Raw genomic sequence first — 22,545 nt, forward strand, 5'->3', positions numbered from 1 at the left:
AAAAATGCTTAACCCAAGCATGCCTACGTATGCAGCCCTGTAGCAGATTGGGCCTTACGTTGCAACATGCTCCTATTAGGCTCCAGAATCACCTAGAATCACTGTTGCCTATTGCTGTTAAAAGGGCAACCCATGTATCCTTGGACCAAACCCTCTTCTTATTTTTTATTACCTCACGATATTCCATTCTGGCTACGCGTAACCACTTCGTGCATGCCTTGCTTCTTTTCCTAACTTCGCTGACCAGTTTACCCTTTGCTAGCCTGCACTCCATATCATACAATGGAGAAGGAGTCTCTGTAAGACCACAGAATGTTTTCAGCGATTTGGAGAACATATGCCCCAACTTGCCCGTCATCCTTTCATGCAAGTTAACTTAAGCAATGCCATCCTGCAAGTCCCACTGCACAAACTCAATTAACAATGAAACAATTTTGAAATAGGCCACTGGCAAAATTGTATCTTAATCGAGATTGCCCCACTTAATGTTACGTCTGGCATGGCCACAGACAGAAAGAGATACACCTCTATCCAATAGCTCACTTTTGCATATCGGTGTGAAACCCATGAAAGCCTCATTTACTTCTGCCACCAGGGATGGTGGTCACTTTCAACCCTTTTATGGACATGAAAACTACTGACAGAGCGCCAGGCCTGTATATTAACGAAGATGCAATTGATTATGCTTTGTGACGAATCATTTTCGAACGTCGGGGCTGCTGGAATATCCCCACTAAAATATCCGTTAGAGGCCGTGAAATTAGCTGTTAAAAGCAGGATAGCTACCTCCTCAGCGTTCCTATATTGTCTCTTCGGGTAAGCAGAATTTAAGTTACCTATACCCATAAGCTTGGTAGAAGATGGGGTGAGGTGGAGATGCGCTAGATATTGCAACAGTAATACACTCAAATAATAGAATTGATGTTTTAATAGAACAGAAACAGCCGACACGTGTTTCGACACGCTGGTCGTTCTCAAGGCTGAGTAGTTTGTAGAACATAATATAACAATCAACAAAAAAGAAAAAAGAAAGAATTACAAATCAGAATTGATACACACATTAACAATATCATCGCATACACAGAAAAATTAGCAATTGAATTTAGAACGAGACAGATATATCACAACATTTTGTATAATACAAAAAGAAAAAATATTTTTGTTGGCATACCGTGAACCAGGGTTGAAGAGTAGAGTACACGAGGTGGAAGCAGTTGCAAGAATTAAAAACAGATCAGAAATTATATGATGAGTATAGTCATTTTTGAAAATGTTAAACCTGTGAATACAATACTGAAATGGTGATCCTATTTAAGGTATATAGCAGTCAGAGTATAAAAAATATGCATATAAAACGGGACAGTTCCCTTGAATAGTGCGCAGAGACACCGGAGCCACCAACCATGCACTGAAAACACCAATCACTCAATAATTGTATAGAGAAAATGCCTTGAGGTAACAAAAAGGTCATCAATGGCCCTTGAAAGATCAAAAGAAAATTCTGATAGAATAAGACTAGAGTCCAAACTAAACACATTAGTAAACAATCTAGGCTTACCGTACGAAGAATGAATATGTTGATAAATCAAGATGGGGTGATCCCTAAACCAAAATAACCATGGGTAAGTATGAAGGGAACACTCAGTAAGCGAAACCAATAATTGTGCAAAGAACCAACAATGCAGGTGAAAAATAACAGATTGCCATACCTCGAAAGAAGGAGGCGATGTGAAACTCAGTGGAACATCGCATACAGAAGACAATCCCTGCCGTAATGGCCGCACATGTATATTACCTTCGAAACAAAAATTAACAGAACCGTGAGGATACTGGTTGTAAAGCAAAAAATGCAATTAAGCTGGTGCGTGGCTAACAAAGTACTTACTCGTAAATCGAGCGAACAGATAACACGGAAATCCCCGAAAGCAGCTGTCCGGGGGAAAGAAGGGCAAGAAATATGAGAACGCAGCCGACGTCACGGCGGTGACGTCGGCTGCGTCGCAAGAAACGGGCGTCGCGTGAATGACGTCAGATGTAAACACATAATGTGTGCTAGCATACTCGGTGTTTACTGACTGGTAGAGCTGTTGTTGTACAAAAGTAAGACATATTAGTCAATATGAAAGAAAAACAACACAAGCTAGGGATATATGGTGCTGGTGCCGTCATGCAATGCTTAGTGGCTCCGGCGCAGTGCAACCCCATTCACCTGTTTGGGACATAGAGCTCAATATGAAATGAACAATAAAATGTTATAAAAAGACAGACATCTCATTATCAGTATTGAGACCCCGCGTGGTGCACCGTAATAGACAAATAAGTTTGGCCTCCATTTGGCGTAGTTTCAATTGAAGATTGCCACCCCTTTTCCCCTTATGTGCCTTCATCAAGCCAATAAAACGTAAATCTTCAATATTATCCAGCTGGTGCTCCAATTGCCAATGAGCAGCCAAAGGTGATTTAGGTTCAGACATTTTTAAACTGGACAGGTGTTCCCTAATTCGGATACGTAGTTGGCGAATAGTGCTGCCCACATACAGTTTCTCACAAATACAAACGATAGCATAAACTACATGAGTAGTTTTACAGTTGATGAAATCACGTATGTCAATTTGAGTTCCAAATTTGTCACAGAAAATTTTACATTTAGTGAAAGCCCAAGGACATTGATTACAATGACCACATTTGTGAAAACCAACCGGCTGTTGTAGCCAAGTAGAAGTAGTTAGTTGTTTACTGAAAAAGGAAGGACTCACTAGATTTTTAATCGTGGGAGCTTTAGTGAAAGTAAACTTTGGTTTGGGTGTCAAGTAAGGCTGTAAATCTTTATCGAGTCTTAGAATATGCCAATGTTTTGCAACCATTTTATACAAAAGAGAAGAATCATCCGTGAAAGGTGTAATTAGAGAAATAAAAGGGGGATGTTCTTTTGACCTGGTCACATTGGTCAGGAGGTCATGTTGGTCAATTAAGGTAAATTTCGTATATGCTTTATGAATAACAGTACTTTTATACCCTCGATTGAGGAATCGCTGATTGAGGATGTTGCATTCTCTGTCAAAATCTCTTGGTAAAGAACAGTTGCGTCTAGCCCTATGAAATTCGCCCTTTGGAATATTATTAATAGTGGCGCGTTGGTGGTTGCTTTGAGCAGCCAAAATTGAGTTCACTTCAGTAGGTTTTCTGAAAGTACTAGTGCGTATATTATTATCTTCTAGAAAAATATGTAAGTCAAGAAAGTCAATTTGGCATGAGTTACAGAGGCCAGTGAGGTTGATTCCAAATCCATTGGCGTTAGCATGGCATAGAAAAGCAGTAAAAGAGTCTACAGAACCCTTCCAAATCAAAAAAATGTCATCAATATAACGGCGCACTTTCAATGACCAATTCTATTTGCAGGTGAGGGGTGTGGCCATGGGTGCCAAGTTTGCACCCTCTTTGGCTAACCTATTTATGGCCTTCTATGAAGAGACGCATATACTCAATCAATTGCAATTTGTGCCAAATATTGTGATGTGGCGCCGTTATATTGATGACATTTCTTTGATTTGGAAGGGTTCTGTAGACTCTTTTACTGCTTTTCTATGCCATGCTAACGCCAATGGATTTGGAATCAACCTCACTGGCCTCTGTAACTCATGCCAAATTGACTTTCTTGACTTACATATTTTTCTAGAAGATAATAATATACGCACTAGTACTTTCAGAAAACCTACTGAAGTGAACTCAATTTTGGCTGCTCACAGCAACCACCAACGCGCCACTATTAATAATATTCCAATGGGCGAATTTCATAGGGCTAGACGCAACTGTTCTTTACCAAGAGATTTTGACAGAGAATGCAACATCCTCAATCAGCGATTCCTCAATCGAGGGTATAAAAGTACTGTTATTCATAAAGCATATACGAAATTTACCTTAATTGACCAACATGACCTCCTGACCAATGTGACCAGGTCAAAAGAACATCCCCCTTTTATTTCTCTAATTACACCTTTCACGGATGATTCTTCTCTTTTGTATAAAATGGTTGCAAAACATTGGCATATTCTAAGACTCGATAAAGATTTACAGCCTTACTTGACACCCAAACCAAAGTTTACTTTCACTAAAGCTCCCACGATTAAAAATCTAGTGAGTCCTTCCTTTTTCAGTAAACAACTAACTACTTCTACTTGGCTACAACAGCCGGTTGGTTTTCACAAATGTGGTCATTGTAATCAATGTCCTTGGGCTTTCACTAAATGTAAAATTTTCTGTGACAAATTTGGAACTCAAATTGACATACGTGATTTCATCAACTGTAAAACTACTCATGTAGTTTATGCTATCGTTTGTATTTGTGAGAAACTGTATGTGGGCAGCACTATTCGCCAACTACGTATCCGAATTAGGGAACACCTGTCCAGTTTAAAAATGTCTGAACCTAAATCACCTTTGGCTGCTCATTGGCAATTGGAGCACCAGCTGGATAATATTGAAGATTTACGTTTTATTGGCTTGATGAAGGCACATAAGGGGAAAAGGGGTGGCAATCTTCAATTGAAACTACGCCAAATGGAGGCCAAACTTATTTGTCTATTACGGTGCACCACGCGGGGTCTCAATACTGATAATGAGATGTCTGTCTTTTTATAACATTTTATTGTTCATTTCATATTGAGCTCTATGTCCCAAACAGGTGAATGGGGTTGCACTGCGCCGGAGCCACTAAGCATTGCATGACGGCACCAGCACCATATATCCCTAGCTTGTGTTGTTTTTCTTTCATATTGACTAATATGTCTTACTTTTGTACAACAACAGCTCTACCAGTCAGTAAACACCGAGTATGCTAGCACACATTATGTGTTTACATCTGACGTCATTCACGCGACGCCCGTTTCTTGCGACGCAGCCGACGTCACCGCCGTGACGTCGGCTGCGTTCTCGTATTTCTTGCCCTTCTTTCCCCCGGACAGCTGCTTTCGGGGATTTCCGTGTTATCTGTTCGCTCGATTTACGAGTAAGTACTTTGTTAGCCACGCACCAGCTTAATTGCATTTTTTGCTTTACAACCAGTATCCTCACGGTTCTGTTAATTTTTGTTTCGAAGGTAATATACATGTGCGGCCATTACGGCAGGGATTGTCTTCTGTATGCGATGTTCCACTGAGTTTCACATCGCCTCCTTCTTTCGAGGTATGGCAATCTGTTATTTTTCACCTGCATTGTTGGTTCTTTGCACAATTATTGGTTTCGCTTACTGAGTGTTCCCTTCATACTTACCCATGGTTATTTTGGTTTAGGGATCACCCCATCTTGATTTATCAACATATTCATTCTTCGTACGGTAAGCCTAGATTGTTTACTAATGTGTTTAGTTTGGACTCTAGTCTTATTCTATCAGAATTTTCTTTTGATCTTTCAAGGGCCATTGATGACCTTTTTGTTACCTCAAGGCATTTTCTCTATACAATTATTGAGTGATTGGTGTTTTCAGTGCATGGTTGGTGGCTCCGGTGTCTCTGCGCACTATTCAAGGGAACTGTCCCGTTTTATATGCATATTTTTTATACTCTGACTGCTATATACCTTAAATAGGATCACCATTTCAGTATTGTATTCACAGGTTTAACATTTTCAAAAATGACTATACTCATCATATAATTTCTGATCTGTTTTTAATTCTTGCAACTGCTTCCACCTCGTGTACTCTACTCTTCAACCCTGGTTCACGGTATGCCAACAAAAATATTTTTTCTTTTTGTATTATACAAAATGTTGTGATATATCTGTCTCGTTCTAAATTCAATTGCTAATTTTTCTGTGTATGCGATGATATTGTTAATGTGTGTATCAATTCTGATTTGTAATTCTTTCTTTTTTCTTTTTTGTTGATTGTTATATTATGTTCTACAAACTACTCAGCCTTGAGAACGACCAGCGTGTCGAAACACGTGTCGGCTGTTTCTGTTCTATTAAAACATCAATTCTATTATTTGAGTGTATTACTGTTGCAATATCTAGCGCATCTCCACCTCACCCCATCTTCTACCAATTTTCGTTTCCAGCCAGGGTGGTCTGGCTGCGTGGGTGGTAATGCTGCTGATATTCTAGAAACAATTCCTTGATGGAACTCTTATTCTAATCAGTGATAACTAGCGCACAGACTCTTTTTGCGAACCCACAGCTTGTCTTTAACTATATCCATAAGCTGTCTTCCTCCTCCACAATTTCGCTGTTGACAATGAATCCCTATAACTGCAGTGTCTAACTCTCTACAAGGGAGGACAAAATCCTGTCCCAGTCCAGGATGCCCATCACTTCAATCAATAGAAATAACTGGTTGCCCCTGGCTAAACTGGATCAATGTGGTCTGGAGTCTAGCTACAGTCTGGGAACTGCTCTTATCCCCCTACAAGTTCTTTGGCTGGGTATGTGAGCGGGAATTGGGCAAGCCCAATACTTGGGGCAGGACTCACCCCCTCCAATCAGCATGTAGTGATGGCAGCATCATTGTATTTGAGATGGACAGGCCCTGTTCCATTGCCGGTATATGCTTAACCATCCCTTGTTCCTTTAACCAAATTTTGATTGAGTCCATCCCATGCAGTAAGTAAGGCTCCATGAGGTTGGATACCTCTCCTGGTTTTCCCAGTCCAGTGCAACTTGAAGAAATGGCAACTTTCAGTGGTATTTTACAACTGAGGGGGCTGGGGCAGGGGTGACTGAGGTTTGACTGCATCTCCCGATTCATCCAGTTTGTTCGAGATGCCCAGATAGAGGGACAAGCAATACTGTGTTCTAGATAAGACCACTGCGTAGACTGAGAATATAAGATGATCCTTTGCCAGTAGATGGTTACACTGATTAATGTTGTACAGATGAAATTGTGCACTTTCTACAACTGCATCCACCTGTGGGGCAAAGACAGTTGACTACCAAATAAAACACCTAAGATTCTAGCAACGTGAATGGGGGAAAGATGGGCACCAAGATTACCAGGTGATGGAAAAGGTAGAGGGGCTCAGCAGAACCACTAAACAACAATGCTTCCATCTTGTCACCATTTAGCCACAGGCAATTATCTTGTTGTACTATACTTAAGCATTCTTCCACCACTCTGCCTCCATTGTATTTCTCATGACGATCCACCCGGATTGGAGCTTCATCTCCGTATAGCTGACACTCAAACACCACATTTCTATTATTTGTGCCACAGCTTACATATAGACATTAAAAGGGGGAGGGGACAGGGCAAACCCTTGCGGAACATCACAGGATAGATGGCTGCAAGATGAAAAAAAAGCCCCCCATCTGAACCCTCTGCTTTCTGTCCATTAGGTAATATTCCGACCAAGCTCGAACGGTTCAAGTGATATTGATCTTTTTTTTTATATACTTTATTAACCCAAAGGGTTTTAAAAAGATTTTTATGCTTTGATTATTAGTTCCTTTATCTACATTTCTTTATCAGTCATTGATAGGATCAAGTCCAGTATTTTCGCTGTGGCCGTTACCCAAGTTGTTTTTCCACCCCCAATTTGTCTCGACCACCAAACCTCCTCGTCAAAAGTATGGGCTGTAGCTAGGATGGGCTTCAAGTAGGATCTCCTTATGTTTTCAACTCCTGGACATGATAGGAGGAGGTGCCTCGTTGTTTTGATTTCATTAGGATGTTTACAGAATCTGCATTTGTTCGATGGTGCCATACCTCGAATGGCCAGAATTTCATTTGTATGTAACAAGTTTAAACGTGCTCTTAGGAAGGTACTCCTCAGCTTCCGATTTGGTTATTTTGCCACAAATGGTTGGAGAACATGGAGTTTGTGGTGCACATACGGCAAAAGCAAAACTAATTTGTATGATTCTGCCTGATCACAAGTGCTAGCCCAGTGAAGTTCGTTTAGTTTTTTGTGAATGTTAGTTGGATTTTCTATTAGCTCTTTTTTGGAGCATTGGATCAATTCCAATTTATCTTCTTGTTCTGCAAACCATTGAATTAGGGCAATGCATCGGCCTCCCACCGCCTCGTTACTGACTGCTACCAGTAGCTCAGGGCGATTCTCCAACAAAAGTTTCCTGAACAACATCATGGTGTTTCTTTCAACTATCGATTGTAGTGAGAGCTGGCTCAATTCACGTCTTATTATAACCATAGGCGTGGAGTTGGGCAAATTCAGGACTTTCCTCCAATAGTAGCTTTCTAGTGTGAGCCAGATCTTTTTCGGTATCCCTGGCATGGCTTCAGCACCATAAACAAGTGGGGGAACAACCTTGACTTTGTAGTAATCTACGACAGGTGCTAAAGAAAAGCGGCCATACTTCCTGTCCATAGCTTTGGCCTGTGAGGTTAGACTTTTTGCTAGAAGATGTTTTTGCATTGCGTTTTCATGTTGCGAACTGTCAAGCATACTGCCTAGGCATTTGAACTCAGGCACCTTCGCAATGCGTTTGCCCTCCATGTAACATGCAAAGCTGTCACTTTTTCCATGCCCCTTTCCAAAGGATAGAATTTTGGTTTTCAACTTGTTAATTTCGAGGCAATTTTCTGAGATATATTCAGCAAACTTGGTTAGCTGTCTCTGTAGACCAATGGCGGTTTGGTCAATGAGGATAATATCATCCACGTACTGGATTCTTTATATTTTTACCTTTCCATTTTGTGGTGGAAAGGCTCTAACCTTGTGCTCCGTTTCCTTGTAGTCGCCTATGAAGCTCAGAAAAAGTGCAGGGGCCAATGGAAAGCCTTGTTTGACCCCACGGTTTGTGATGATATCTTCAGATAGGGACCCTAGATGGTCGTTGATTTGAGACGTTGTATTAAAATAATTGTAAGCACTGTATAAAACACAGCCAACAAATCCAAAAGGATAAGTGCTGCTGTATCACCACTATATCTTAACGCTTGATAGTTTTGCCCATATTAATAATACTGTGGTCTCTGTACTATGTAAAGGACAGAAACCAGAATGAGAGCAATACAGAAGGTTGCCATTGTTTATATATTTTGACAATTGAAGGTTGCCTCACCTGCCATGATTTTACTCAGCAAGGGGAGGTTAGATACAGGTCTGACATGTGTTGGATAAGCTGGGTCTACTTGTACTTTTTTCAATAGTGGTGAGACATGAGCTTCTTTCAATTGAGGGAAAGATGTCTCTCTGAAAGAAGGCATTAAAAATACTGGCTAAGCCTTCTGCCAGCAAAGGAATGTGATATTTTATAAATCTAGGTGGAAGAGGGTCCCACCGGAAGCTTTGAGTCCCTGCAGTCTCTTTATTATAATAGTGGTAGACAAAAACATCAAAGCATTTGAAACCTGAGGATCTTTGTGTAGGGACTGTAGGTGGATTGATATGTGTTCTAGGTTCAACTGCTATAGATCCACGCTAGTTTTAGTGATTTTAGCCAAAATAAAGAAGCAAATTAATCACACAAGGATTGCGTAGGAACAATATTATTAATTTCCTCTGCCCATGTAGTCAAATCTTGATAAGTTTTAAACACATTGGCACTAGTACAGTGCAGAGCTGTAATCCTCTCAGAATGGTACATTATCTTTGATTGCTGCATAGCCTTTTTATAGTCCAAACAATGTTGTATACATAACTGTTTATCGGAACAGGAGAGAGTAGAATGCCACTGTCTCTTCTGTCGCCAGCCTACTTTTTTCAGATGTGTAAACTTTGGAGTGTACCAATGATTGTTTAAATGAGCATTGGGCTTAAGTCATTGCTGAATTTGGGGTGATAAGGAATTGAGACACTATAGAATGTTAGCATAAACATGAGTGAATAAAACATCTGGAGCTTGATAATATCTAGGATAAGAAGACTACAGAGTCGGACATTCCTCAGAGGATATCAAATGCAATTTGTGAACAGAAAGGTTCATTTGTTGTTCTACTGCTGGCATTTTAAGCTTCCTCCCCCTATTACAAAAAAAGAATGTTTTGATTCATCCCTTTCTCCAACCATGCATTGATTGGGATAATAAAAGCAAGCACTCATTCTAATAAATACCAGCTAAGTGAGACTCTCGCGGCTAGATCTGCTTGCGGCCACAACCTAGCTCTCTGTTCTGCTCACATTTTGCTTGTGGGTCCTGGCTAGTGGCTTCTCCCCACAAATGTGCCTCTTCCACAGCTTTCTTCTTTTCCTTTCTTTTAATGTTTCCTTTCTTTTTTCACCTTGGGTCAGGACTTAACGAGCATGCTAATCCCTAAACTAAGGGTGCACTGCTATGGAATGACTCCTTTCTTCAGAGGTAGCCTAAAACAATCATATTAATTTAAACAGTAATTGATGACTAATGCTTTCAGGATTACCCTCCACATCCATCCACAAAGCCCCCATTGACTATCATCAGGGCAATCCTCAGAGGAGGTATATCAGTAAACTTGTCAAGATTCAAATTATGGATCTCCTTCATAGGTTGGCAAATCATTACATGTGTATGTGTTGCCACTGCCTGAAACCCCCCTTTCCATGACTCACAACTTAACTTCTTGGCAATTTACCTTTGCCAATTTCAGGAATGTGTACACCTCGCTCACTGACCTAAATAACAGCATACTCCTGCTCTGATTATCTGGTGGTATTCTAACATGCGATCATAGCGTCAGCACTTCACCAACAATGTGAAATGAATCTCAAACAATAAAAACATTTGTGTTTGCTGTGCATGTACTATTATATGACTAGGTGTGTATTTATGATTCTCATTTTAAATATGTTCAACACATTTTCTTTTTCAGTCCCTGGAAAGCACGCGAAGAATGCTGCAACTTGTTGAAGGGGTGAGGCTGTCCTAAATTGTTCCTCATATGTTTTGACTGTATAGAACACTGTACAATCTTCATCAAGGCCCTTGGTATTACCATTAGACTTCCACTTTGACATTTCGTAAGAAAACCATGTGCATGAAGATGATGTATGTTAGCCAGTCACCCTAACATGATCAATAAACAGACCATGAATTTACTTCCTTCAAAGGACAATACTTGTGCTTAGATTTTTGAGAAAAAAATTCATAAACCTCAATACGTTTAGTCAAAGTCTTAGCTATGTCCAGAACACCTGGATCATCGTATGGCATGTGGCAGATGTCATTTCAGAGAATGTAGGCCAGGACCACTCTATGTGGTACTCGTGAAAGTATAAGAATGGAATATCTACATCCTGTGTAGAAGAAGTCAAAGCCAAAGGATAGAATCTTTTACACTATGAGTACATTAGGATTTCTCGATGTTTACTTTGGTTTGTGGGGGCACCCTATCCTTATTATTCTATACTTTGAATACATACTGTTATGACCCAGGATTGAACTTGACATTCTGCACTATTCATATGTTCCCTAACCCAAACCACAACATGTGTGGGGCTATTTGATGACCTGCCACATTCACCATGTGATTTCTGTTTTACAGCATCTAGAAGTGAAAGTGCATAGGAACGGTTTCCCAGCAAGGGGATACGCTGGCGTACTAAATAATACGAGTGACGATCATGCTGTCTATGATGTCACTCAGAACCACATCTTCATGTCTACCAGTTAACCGTTTCTATGCAGCGTATTATATTACCGATGACGGCCACAAATACATTTTTGGAGCCGAATGGGTTGCCGAGTTCCTTCTGCTGTTTCAGTAAAAATGATACCTATTTTAATAAAAACAGTTGTTACTTACAGGCTGCACTGAAATTGCTAATATTCAAGATAGCAATGGACAGGACTTTTTTTCTGTAATTTGCTCCTGAGGTTGTGAAAACAGGCTGTTGCGATGTCACAGCACTCTGCAATTATTTTGGCTGTTGCGACTATGCTGTGAAAGTCATATGTCCCTCTATTCTGAGATATGCAGAGCGGTTTGCCCAAGAAGACTACTGCTTGGTGCACTTTCTGCAGTGTTTGTAAACCATGGTACCATGGCATGTTCAGAAAGCTCTGCTACTTTTATGATGTGAATAACATCAAACCCCCAACCTCACACCCTAACCGACACCCGAGCAATTCTTCTCTAGCAACCATCATCTGCCTTTTTGTCTTTACACAACATGCATCACACAAATCAAGCACTCACTCACCAGTTACATCTGCCAACATGTCCCACCCTCTTTTATCTGCTCCTCACGCCACCTGTATTAACCTTCACAAAGAATGTGATCTACGGCCTTCTGAATACTTACACCCAAAGACAATAGAATAGCACAACAGACACACACTACCGTCAGACACCCACCCCCCCACACACACACACACACACACACAGAAACACTTACACACATGTAGTGTGTTCATTCCTGCTAAAAAAAACAACTTCCCAACAAACACTTGGACATCTGGCACACACACATCACACACTCGCATGCAATCAGGCAAAGATAACTTCTGGTGCGCCTTACCAAGCTAAAAAGATAGCAACCTCTGCTCTGCATCCTCTAACCCACCCAAAACCTCGCCCGGCGGGATAATGGAAAAACTGCTCATACCATCTCCGCTTCCCGATATCCTGGTATTACGGGGATATTATGGGCAGTGGAGAGCCAGTAAATTCCCATTCCCATGGAGTAGGACTCCATGAGATGAGATTGTCTGAATCCCCGGCACTTGTATTACGGATGCCCGTTATTCAGGCATTTCTTTGCCGGTAGGGGCCTGATCTACCGGTAGTTCAGGCATGCCGGGAGATCCATGGCCCCAAGTGTGCTGGTCCAGAAAAAATGCCAGCCGGAATTACTGTCATTTTATCCGGACCGGCATACTTGTAATGAGGCCCTTGGTCCTGCAGGACCCAAAGCGCAAAAATGACATGCAAATGACAGCAGCTTCATTAGTATAAGACACAATAACAGCATAACACAATATCACAGTTCTGAACAAACATGTTAACAATTTAATCGTAGTTGTGTTTAAATGAATATCAGCGGAAGCCATGCACATCATTCATGCATGACGTATGGACACTTCACCCATAATCGCAACTGGTTTCGAAAATGATCTGAATCCCTCATTTGTGTCAGTGAGGAGGAGCAGCATAGAATCCCTCCCAGAGCCCTATTCTCACAGGTGAAATCTGCTACATTGCAAAGAGGGAAGGGATCGCGGCTAAATGCTGTCTTGCCTGATTCAATAAAAGCACACACAAATCCAATCAAACGCACATGATTAGTTCAACGCGCCGCCTTTATGAGGTTAAGTATGAAATGTGTTGACTATATTCTCCTGGTACATTCCTTCTAATCTGTTATGTTCTGCGAAGATGCTGCTTCACGTGACGCGCAACCCAAATCAGGAGGTGCAGTCAGAGCCGCCATAAAACACATCATTTCATACCTGGTGGAACAAAATTAAATTAGTAAGGTGGTCATAATGTTATAAGAAAGGGAATTTCATCTTGACAATAACCTTGACACCGAAACATCGCCTGCATGTTGTGTTTGTGTGGAGTTTTCTGAAGCCAATTTCTGGTTTGTGTTTCCTATTGAGAGCTTCTATCGAGTGATAAAGGGAGAAAAAGAAACTTACAATTTAGGTTTTCATTCAAAGCAATGCACTGGAGGTGCTCGATCAATACGTGGGTATGAAACAATGCTTTATGTTAATTAGCCAATTTTCAGATATAGGGTACGGAAACGGTCAGATCATTTATTCTTTTTAAATATATGAGTTTTTATTTGTTATCACTCTGCTCTCACTTTTATGTTTCACCTGCCCTCTGACTTATCATGAGCCTCAGAGAGCTGTAATTGCCTACGTAGCACGAGATGCATTCATGGATTCGATCGCGCAACCTCTTGGCCGGGAAATGGCCATGCAATCCCTTCATACTATTCACCACCCGAAGTCAGGTGTAATTACACTTGCGCATAGGTATCGCAGCGCAGAGGTGGGTCTGCATGTCGGATTTCGGGTTGCTTGTACGCAACCGGGGTGTAGCGGGGTGCAGGAACAGTTCACAGGGGTTAGAACGCAGATTTTTAGAGATTTCAAATGAGTTACGATTTTTCATATGCATGTTGTCAGGGTGCCGGATACAGTTACGGGGGACCCTACTCAGGGTCCCCGAGAAGCAGGACTGCTTGCGGGGGACCCCATGCACTGTTTGAAGGGTATGTGTATTCACGCCCAGGAGAGCTTGCAAAGGTAGCTGTCGCAGCTGTTTGTTGCTTTGTGTGGGGACGTGTCAAGGACGTTCCGGACGTGACTTGCGAATACAGTTACTTTATGGAGTAAATTCCATGAATACGCTGGGCACGGATTTTTTACTCTGCGCGCAGGCTCACGCAGTTTCCTTCTCGGTATGTGGCCCCTGCAGCATTTCTGTGCTTATTTTCATGAACCGGGCCCTATGGGTCTCAGGATTCCAAATTTTTTAGAGCAAAATGTTTGATAGACTAGATGGAATACTGCAAACAACATCAGAAAAATCAGCCAGAGGCATCACTGAGCTCAGCAGGATCAAGTAAGTTAAAGGACTGAAAAAAAGATGAAGTGCAGCAGGAGGAGGAGGAGGACAATTACCCAAAACCGAAATGAGGTTTAGAACTGTGGTCCATATTCACAAACAGAATTCTGTACTTACGTATTATGTGTCTGGCAGTATTCACAGAAATACATCTGCCTACACAAAGACTTTTGTACAAGCAAGTTGTTGCCACCCACAAAATGTGCAGGTGGGAGTGTGGGAGGTTCATCCCAGACCACATTTCTGATACCCTGAGGCATTCGCTCATTTAGCAGTTGGCAGGCTCGCAACAAGTCAGGTCTAGGTGATGGTGTAATACAGACATTTGTGTACCCCAAATATAAACGGCCTGCAGACTGCAGCCCTGCATCCACGCAGGTGCTGCTATCGAATGCATAGTGTTGGATGCACACCTGACACATATGCTTAGAGGGACTGGCTCTGTACCTCCGCCTGCACACTGTTGGCTGCCTGGTGTGCCCCCGGTCACCCACATGCACACACGCACACACGCAATGAGCAGACGCGGGACGCGTGTTGCTGGTATGGGGTCCCAGTGGCAACTGCCGTCTTGGGACCTCGTTTATTGAAGAACGCATGCGTGAGCCGTAACGAGGCTCGTGCATGCGCATAACCGTTGCGTACTACACAACATCCCTCCTTTTTTCCAAACAAAGATAACCATTAAACATTAACAATAACCAAACCACAAACTGAGTCCACACTAACAGTTGTCGGACCCCGGCTTAGACCGGGTCCATGATAAAGTCTTGGAACCTCAACGGGCGTTGTCGCCCCTCTCTGCTCGGGTACCTTCTGCCATCCTTGTCATGATGCCTACCCCCGGAGCACCAGGCCAGGCCCAGCATCCCCGGGAGCAGGAATCATGCCCCCGGCTAAAAGCCCAGCGGCCCCTTATAGGGGCTCTTTGGACTCTGGACTCTGTCGACTCCGTCGGCTCATGTTGGACATCAGTCCTGGCGCCATAGGCGCCAGGCTCATGAAGGAAGGTGTTTTGTGCACTTACCTGATGCAGACCATGCTGCAAGATTCAGGCCTCCCTGAGACCTGAAAGGGACTATTTTTTCATTGGGACTATTTTGCCACTCGGGCGTGGCCAGGGAAGGATACTTACCTGGAACTACTTTGGGGGCTATTTAAGCGACGCCCAGACAGTAGCTAACGCTTCGCGTTGTTCTGCATCCAAGCAGCTGAACGCTCACCGTGTCTGCTCCTGCATCTGGTCTCCAGCCACGCCCGCCTCGATCCTGGAACACCTGTAAGGAAAGAAGAGAAGAGAAAGGTGAAAACCAAGAATTTTATCAAACTTCTTAACTGCATCCGGAACCTTCACGCCAGCGTTCCTGAGAAAAGACTTTCATTTAAAAGCACTGCGTTGCTCGCTGCAGCGCCGTGTTTCACTCACCTGTCCTCAGGAGTTCTTCTGGCTCCACCGCGAGTGTCTGCACTGGTCGCCACATCTCTGCGCCTAGGGGAGAGAAGAAGAGACAAAAGGTGAGCAGAAGGAACATATGAGGAAAGCCTAATTTTCCGCCATAACACTTACCGGTCTTCATTTGGTGGACCATTCCTCATTTCGAGTCGGCGCTGCTTCGTTGGCAGGTACCGCACCCCGGCCCCATTGGGGAAAGGACAAAAGACATTACTGGAGGAATATAAAGATATTAAGAGGGATCGCCCCCATCAATAACTCATTTACCATCGTCAATTCAATCCCTCAACGCATCGCCTTCATTCTGCACCTGAAATAAAGGACAGATCACAGGTTAGGAAGGCAACAGAAGAGGAGGCTCAACACTTGAACTTTTGTAATCTTCATACTTACGGCGTTCCGCTCGGAAAAGTCAAGTGGATTTTGCCAGCGCCATTCTGAAAACCAGTGAAGTAACTGGACAAACACGCGCCCCTGCACCAGAAGCAGGATGGAGAGTTCATCCTTTCAAACCATAAGTTGAGCTTCAACCGGGGATTTCGGAGGAAGTTAGAGAAGAACGAAGAGGGGAAGGGGGGAGCAAGCACACTATTCTGCAGACTGATAATCCCCTTTCTCATCTGCAGAAGGATATTCCAAGCAAGATTTGAGGGTCCTGTTCAGTCGGTGCTCCGAGTTCTGCGCATCACGCTCGAAGAGCCCACAGCAACCTAGACTAGACCAGCGCCTCCCCGGGAGTCAGGTGAGCATTACATCCTTTCGGGATGGTCTGGGTGTTCCCGAGGCATCCGGGGCTCCTTCCTCCTCAGTTGCTGCTTCCGGGCAGGTTCCTTCTGCGGGCACCTCTGCGTGAGCCATCGGTGCACCTTCCGGTGGGCTGGCCTCTGTCCTTTTGAAGTAGGATACATTCCTCGTGATCGTACCTCTGGCATTGGCCGCCGTGACCATAGACCCTTTCACATGAGTCACTCCTAGCAGTTGGGCCTCGTACGTGAGGGATAGTTTCCCTTCCGGACGTCTGTTTCTCACCAACACAGTGAGGGTCATTACAAGTTGGGCGATAAGGGATTACCGGGCACCGGTAAGGAGACCGGTGCCGGTAATCCCTTACCGCCCAATTCCGAGGTCCCTTAGCGGGAACTGTAAAGGACGTGTGGTCCAACCACACGTCCTTTACGGGTCACGCTAAGGGACCGGGCGCTAATAATGGCCTGCTATTCGCGAGCCCATTATTAGTGCCCTCCCCATTCCCATTGAGCCCTATGCAGGCTCAATGGGAATGGGGAATGGTTGGTACAATGGGACTTACCGGGTCCTCCAGGGTCGGAATGACCCGGTAAGTCCCCATTGTACCGGACCTGTGCCGTACCCATTTTTGGAGGCAGCCATGGCGCAAATAGCGCCATGGCTACCTCCAAACTCGGAATGAGGGCCAGTGTCCCCCATTCCGATGGTCTTTTCTTGGAGGTTCCTCCGTACACTTTCTTTTTCGTTCTTGACCTGTCGTTCTAGGCGGACACGGTTGTTGTCGATCACACCTGGGTTTCGCCTCTGTACCTCTGGCAGGAGTCCTCTGGGGCAGTGACGGAACAATGCCTCTGCCGGGGCGACCCCTGTGGACTGGTGGGGGGTCGTTCAGTACTCCCTGAGGAACTCAAAAAGGTTCTGGCGCAGTTTCCCTCCACCATCCAATGACAGTCTGAAGATTTTATTGAGCATTTATAAACCACTCGGCTTCTCCATTTGCGCTTGGCCAGAGCGGAGTGACTCTCCTGTGTTTGATACCCCTCTCCTCTAGATAGCTGGCGAACTGTTGTCCCTGGAAGGGTGGGCCATTATTGGAGCAAAGTTCAATCGGGAAGCCATGGGTGGCGAACATCTTCTCCAGTGCTAAGATGGTGTGCTCACTCACCGTAGATTCTACCAGTTCCACCTCTGGGTATCTCGACCACTGGTCGACCACCGCCAGGAAGTACATCCCTCTGCCCGTCGAACCGAAGTCGGTGTGCACCATCCCCCGCAGTCATTCGCTCCGCTCCATGACGCTTATCGGTGGGCCTCTCTTCGCTGGGCTTGCCGCTTGGCAAGGGAGGCATGCACGCACAAAATCATCCACCCTCTGTTCCAGGTCCAGGAACCACACTTTAAGTCTCAGGCGCGCTTTCGTTTTGGCAGCTCCTTGGTGTCCTTTGTGCGCCAGATGTAGTACATTGACCACCAGTATCCGTGGGATGACAATCTGTCGGCCTCGTAACAACAGGCCATCCTCGGTCACCGAGAGCTCATTGTGTGCTTTCCCCAGTGCTTGAAGGTCCTTTGGCGCTCCGGCATCTCACCTGGCATTGTTGGTGAGGACTTCTCTCCACTCACCATTAGTCATGGCTCCCTTGATGACCTGAAATACCTCGTCTTCCTCGGATGCCTCTGCTATTTCGTGGCACGACAATGCCACGGGCAGGGCCGCCTCCATGACATAGTGGACCATGTCGACTCAGTCCACCACCACAGCTCTATCCTGGTCACGACCGGCCCCTGGATGCCTGGACAGGTAGTCAGCTGGGTTATGGGTGCCTGGACGATACTGCAACTTGACGCCGTACTCGGTCAACGAGAGCATCCACCGTTCACTGCGTGGGGGTGGTTTGGAGGATGCCCCCGCCATGATTGGTATGAGTGGCTTGTGATCGGTGATAACTACGGGTTTGCCCAAGATGCACAATCTGAAATGCTTGCATCCCCACAGAATGGCCAGAGCTTCCCGCTCAATCTGTGAGTATCTTTTCTTGGTTTCCGTGAGGGCTTTGCTAGCGTATGCTATGGGGTGCATGAGTCCATGTGTGTCCGCTTGCATCAGAACGGAACCCAATCCCACCGGGCTGGCATCCACGACAATTTCCGACTCCCTGTCAGGGCTAAAGTATGCCATTGTTTCCTGGCCCAACAGTGCATTCTTGATCTCGGTGAATGCCTTCTGTTCCTTGGATGTCCATGCCCAAGCCACGTTGTTCCTCCTCAGCGCTCGTAGGGGCTCTGACAATGACACCAGATCGCGAATAAACCCCCGCAGCAGTTCACCATGCCAAGGAAACTTCTTATTTCTGCTGGAGACTCAGGGGGGGCCGCCTCGCGAATGTCTCGCACCATCTCCGGATCTGGGGAGATGCCTCCGGCGTGGCAAACAAACCCTAAGAATTTGATGCGGTTCTTGAGGAACTCACACTTCTTCCTGTGTAACGTTAGCCCCAGGCTTTGGAGCCTTTCCATTGCCCATTCCAGCCTTTTCAAATGTTCGGATTCCGACTGGCAGAAGACCAGAATGTCGTCGGACATGTTGATGACACCTTTGAGTCCCACCAGGGCTCCACGGATGACATTTTGGAAGACCTCTGCCGCTGACGAGACACCAAAGCTGAGTCGTTTGAATTGGTAGAGACCTTCGTGGGTGGTGAAGGTTGTTATATAACGTGATTCTGGGTGGAGTTCCAGCTGGTGATACCCAGATCGTAAGTCGAGCTTGGAAAATACCTTTTCCCCTTGCAGCTCACCCACAATGTCGTCCAGCGTAGGCGTGAGGTGTCTCTCCCTTTTTATGGCAGCATTTGGCAGTCTCATGTCCACACAGATGCGGACAGCCCCTGGCTGTTTGGGCTTGGGCCACTATGAGGGAGACCCACGGCGTCGGCCCTCTACCCTCTCTATTATGTCCATGTCGATCATTGACTGGAGCTCCTTCTCAACTTGTGCCCTCAGATGAAAAGGTATCCTCCTGTGCTTGAGGGCAGTTGGTCTCACGGACCCATCGATGTGCAGTTTAACAGGGTCACCTTTCAGCTTGCCCACACCCTGGAAGACACTCTCAAATCGGTTCAGAAGACGTTCAATGTCTGTTTGGTACACTGCCATGGTGAAGTGCATAATGTCAAGGGCTTCTGAGGCGGCACAGTTCAGAAGGGAGTGCGGGCTTACACTGATCACAAAAAATCTCGCCTTGATCATATTCTGTCCATGCGAGACTGGTGCCACAAAGACTCCCTGGATTGGCAACAGTGTATCTCCCCCAGAGGTGTATATTCGGGCCTTGGACTCTTCCAGTGTGGTGGGTCCTGGGAGGGCCTTGTAGTGCTCTGCTGCCAGGACGCAGACCGACGCCCTGTGTCGATCAAAACAGGTGTTGGCACTTCTCCAGTGTTCACTCTGCAGGTTGGTTGCCTTCTCTGCCACGCCCCTGTGGCAATGTTCGAGATGAAGAAGACCTCCTCCTCATCCTCCTCTTCTTCGGCAATGTTCAATTCTTGCACGTCTTGTTCAATTGTCAACACACTCCTGAACCGTGTGGGGGCACCCCCGCTCACTCTTGCCGGGCCCTTTGACGCAGCCGCTGGAATCGCTGCTCTACACACCCTTGCATAGTGTCTGGCCGTGCTGCACCTACCGCAGGCTCTTGTTTTCGCGGGACACTCCCCCGTGTGCGGCAGATCATACCCACGATACTGACAGGATTGTAGGCACCCAGGCAAAGAGGGACTATCTGGCCGTTTCAGTCCCCAATGAGTCTTCCCCAGGGCTGGACGACCCACAGCAAAGGCTTCCTCACTCCTGCCTGGATGCACAGCCGCGTCCATCCTAGCGCCCCTATTCTCAGGCAGTTCATATGCGCGCCCTGTGTCCAGGATTTGTGTGAGCGTCAAACCTGGCCCTCGAAGCACCTGCCTCCACAGCTTCCCAGAGCTGTAACCTTGTATCAACTGGTTACGTATCATCTCTTCTTCATTCCCCCACCTGCAGGTACTCGCAAGTTGTCTCAGCCTCGCACAAAACTGGTCCAGAGACTCCTCGCCCAGCTGCTTCTTCGCACCCATCACAAATCTGTCAAAGTCCACATTCGCCATGGGGAGGAAATGGTTCTGGAGGGCTAGCTTGACAGCATCATAAGTGGTCACCTGGAGGTTAAGCGAGTCAAAGATCCGGTGGACTTCCGAGCCAGCTGAGTACACCATCGTGGCCACCTTCGTATCGTCATCTGTCTCACCATTGGCCCTGAAAAACATCTCCAGCTTCTTAACCCACAGCAGCCATTTGGGACCCAGTTTGGAGGGCGGGCCTGACGTGTCGAGTTCAGGCATGGGCACCAGAGTGCTGCTTAACCTGCGTGGTAATGGCATGGGTGCGCCTTCCCCTTCATCCTGCTCACCCATTGTGACGTACTGTGTGAGGACAGAGATGGAAACAGGACAGCCCTGGTGGTTGTGGCTGTGTCAGTACGATGTGTCCCTCACTGACCTTCCTCCCGCAGGGAGATGGCACTGGGATCAGGTGGCCCAGTGGGAGTATGAGGCCCAGTTGTGGCGTGGGTGCTCCTCCAGCATGGATTGAGAGCTTCTTGCCCCACAAGAAGCAGAAACCAAGCCCATTAGACCACTAATGGCCCTGGAGTGTCCAAAAATTGTAGAGAAATGGAACACAGACGGCGCACAAGCACCCTTCCGGGCCGCAAACGTCGTGATCGCTGTATCCAAGATGGCTGCCGGCAATCTGCGTCAGGTCCGTAGCCGCGTGGTGCACGAGAAACACTTTTTCTGGCTCGGAACGTAGCCGAACCGAGGTCGCGTTCCTGCACCCGCGCAGTTCCCCCTCGTCGCCAGTGTTGGCTGCCTGGTATGCCCCGGGTCGCCCAACATGCACACACACACAGTGAGCAGACGCGGGATGCGTGTTGCTGGTATGGGGTCCCAGCGGCAACTGCCGTCTTGGGACCTCGTTTGTTCAAGAACGCAGGCGCGAGCCGGACGGAGGCTCGCGCATGCCCATAACCGTTGCGTACTATGCAACACACACATGCTCTTTGTGGTTCAGAAGAGTTTTGTTAAATATGTGTGCAAGAGGAATTTAAAGGGCAACCCCACCCCCATTCTCTTCCTACATCTTGTCCGTAAATCTGGCCCCTTTTGTATACATAATTTGGCGATTTATGCGACAACACTGACATAGAATAAACTGGATAACCTTCAAGCAGAATACAAGTAAAAAACCTTCAGACCTAGCGACCTTTTTCATTAATGCAAAATGTTCAAGGTTTGCAAATCTCTTATTGTGATGAAGTTTGACAGCTCAGAATAGCAGAAAAAAGATGAAAATCCCTTAGAGGTACGGATATTCTTGAACAGCCATTGGCAGGGTATTTGAATAAACCTTGGTGGGGGATTTACAAAGCGGAAAAATGTGCATGTGCATTACTTTGATTTTCTTAAAGGAAAACTGTTAACATTAATATTAATTGTTAACATTCAATTGTTTAAAAAGCAACCTAGGTGGTGTATGTTTTGTATCTCTCTGAACACAGGACAGTCACAATCAATATTATCCAATTGATTAGAAACAGGACAGAGACAGATTCTTGTATTTCCTCTTGAAAATAGTGCTTGCAATGGGGAGTTCCTGTCACACTCTGAGAACCTGCTGGGATTTCGTATGAAATTCAGACAACTGTTTTGAAAATGTAATAATCTCACAACACCGAATGGCATTAATGGTGAAAGCGAGGGCATTCATGTTGCCATAACATATGCCACAAAGAGAAAGGAATGCCATAGTGATGGTGGGCTATTCATCCAAATGTATCGAGAACATATTCCTGAAAGGC

At 45.3% G+C, this 22,545-nt stretch overlaps 1 protein-coding gene across 4 annotated transcripts in view; it reads left to right on the top strand.

Annotated features, from left to right (window-relative positions):
* The window catches only part of LOC138467966 (synaptosomal-associated protein 25-like), a 752,318-nt gene that overhangs the window by 448,947 nt on the left and 280,826 nt on the right, over positions 1–22,545 (top strand). For all 4 annotated transcript variants that reach the window (XM_069608316.1, XM_069608318.1, XM_069608315.1 and 1 more), the window contains one exon: positions 10,742–10,783. In XM_069608316.1, the coding sequence (XP_069464417.1) occupies positions 10,742–10,783 (42 nt within the window). The remainder of the gene's footprint in view (positions 1–10,741; positions 10,784–22,545) is intronic.

This window comes from Ambystoma mexicanum, chromosome 4q (genome assembly GCF_040938575.1).
Source record: "Ambystoma mexicanum isolate Mex_15411 chromosome 4q, UKY_AmexF1_1, whole genome shotgun sequence".
In the NCBI taxonomy this organism is placed as follows: Eukaryota; Metazoa; Chordata; class Amphibia; order Caudata; family Ambystomatidae; genus Ambystoma; species Ambystoma mexicanum.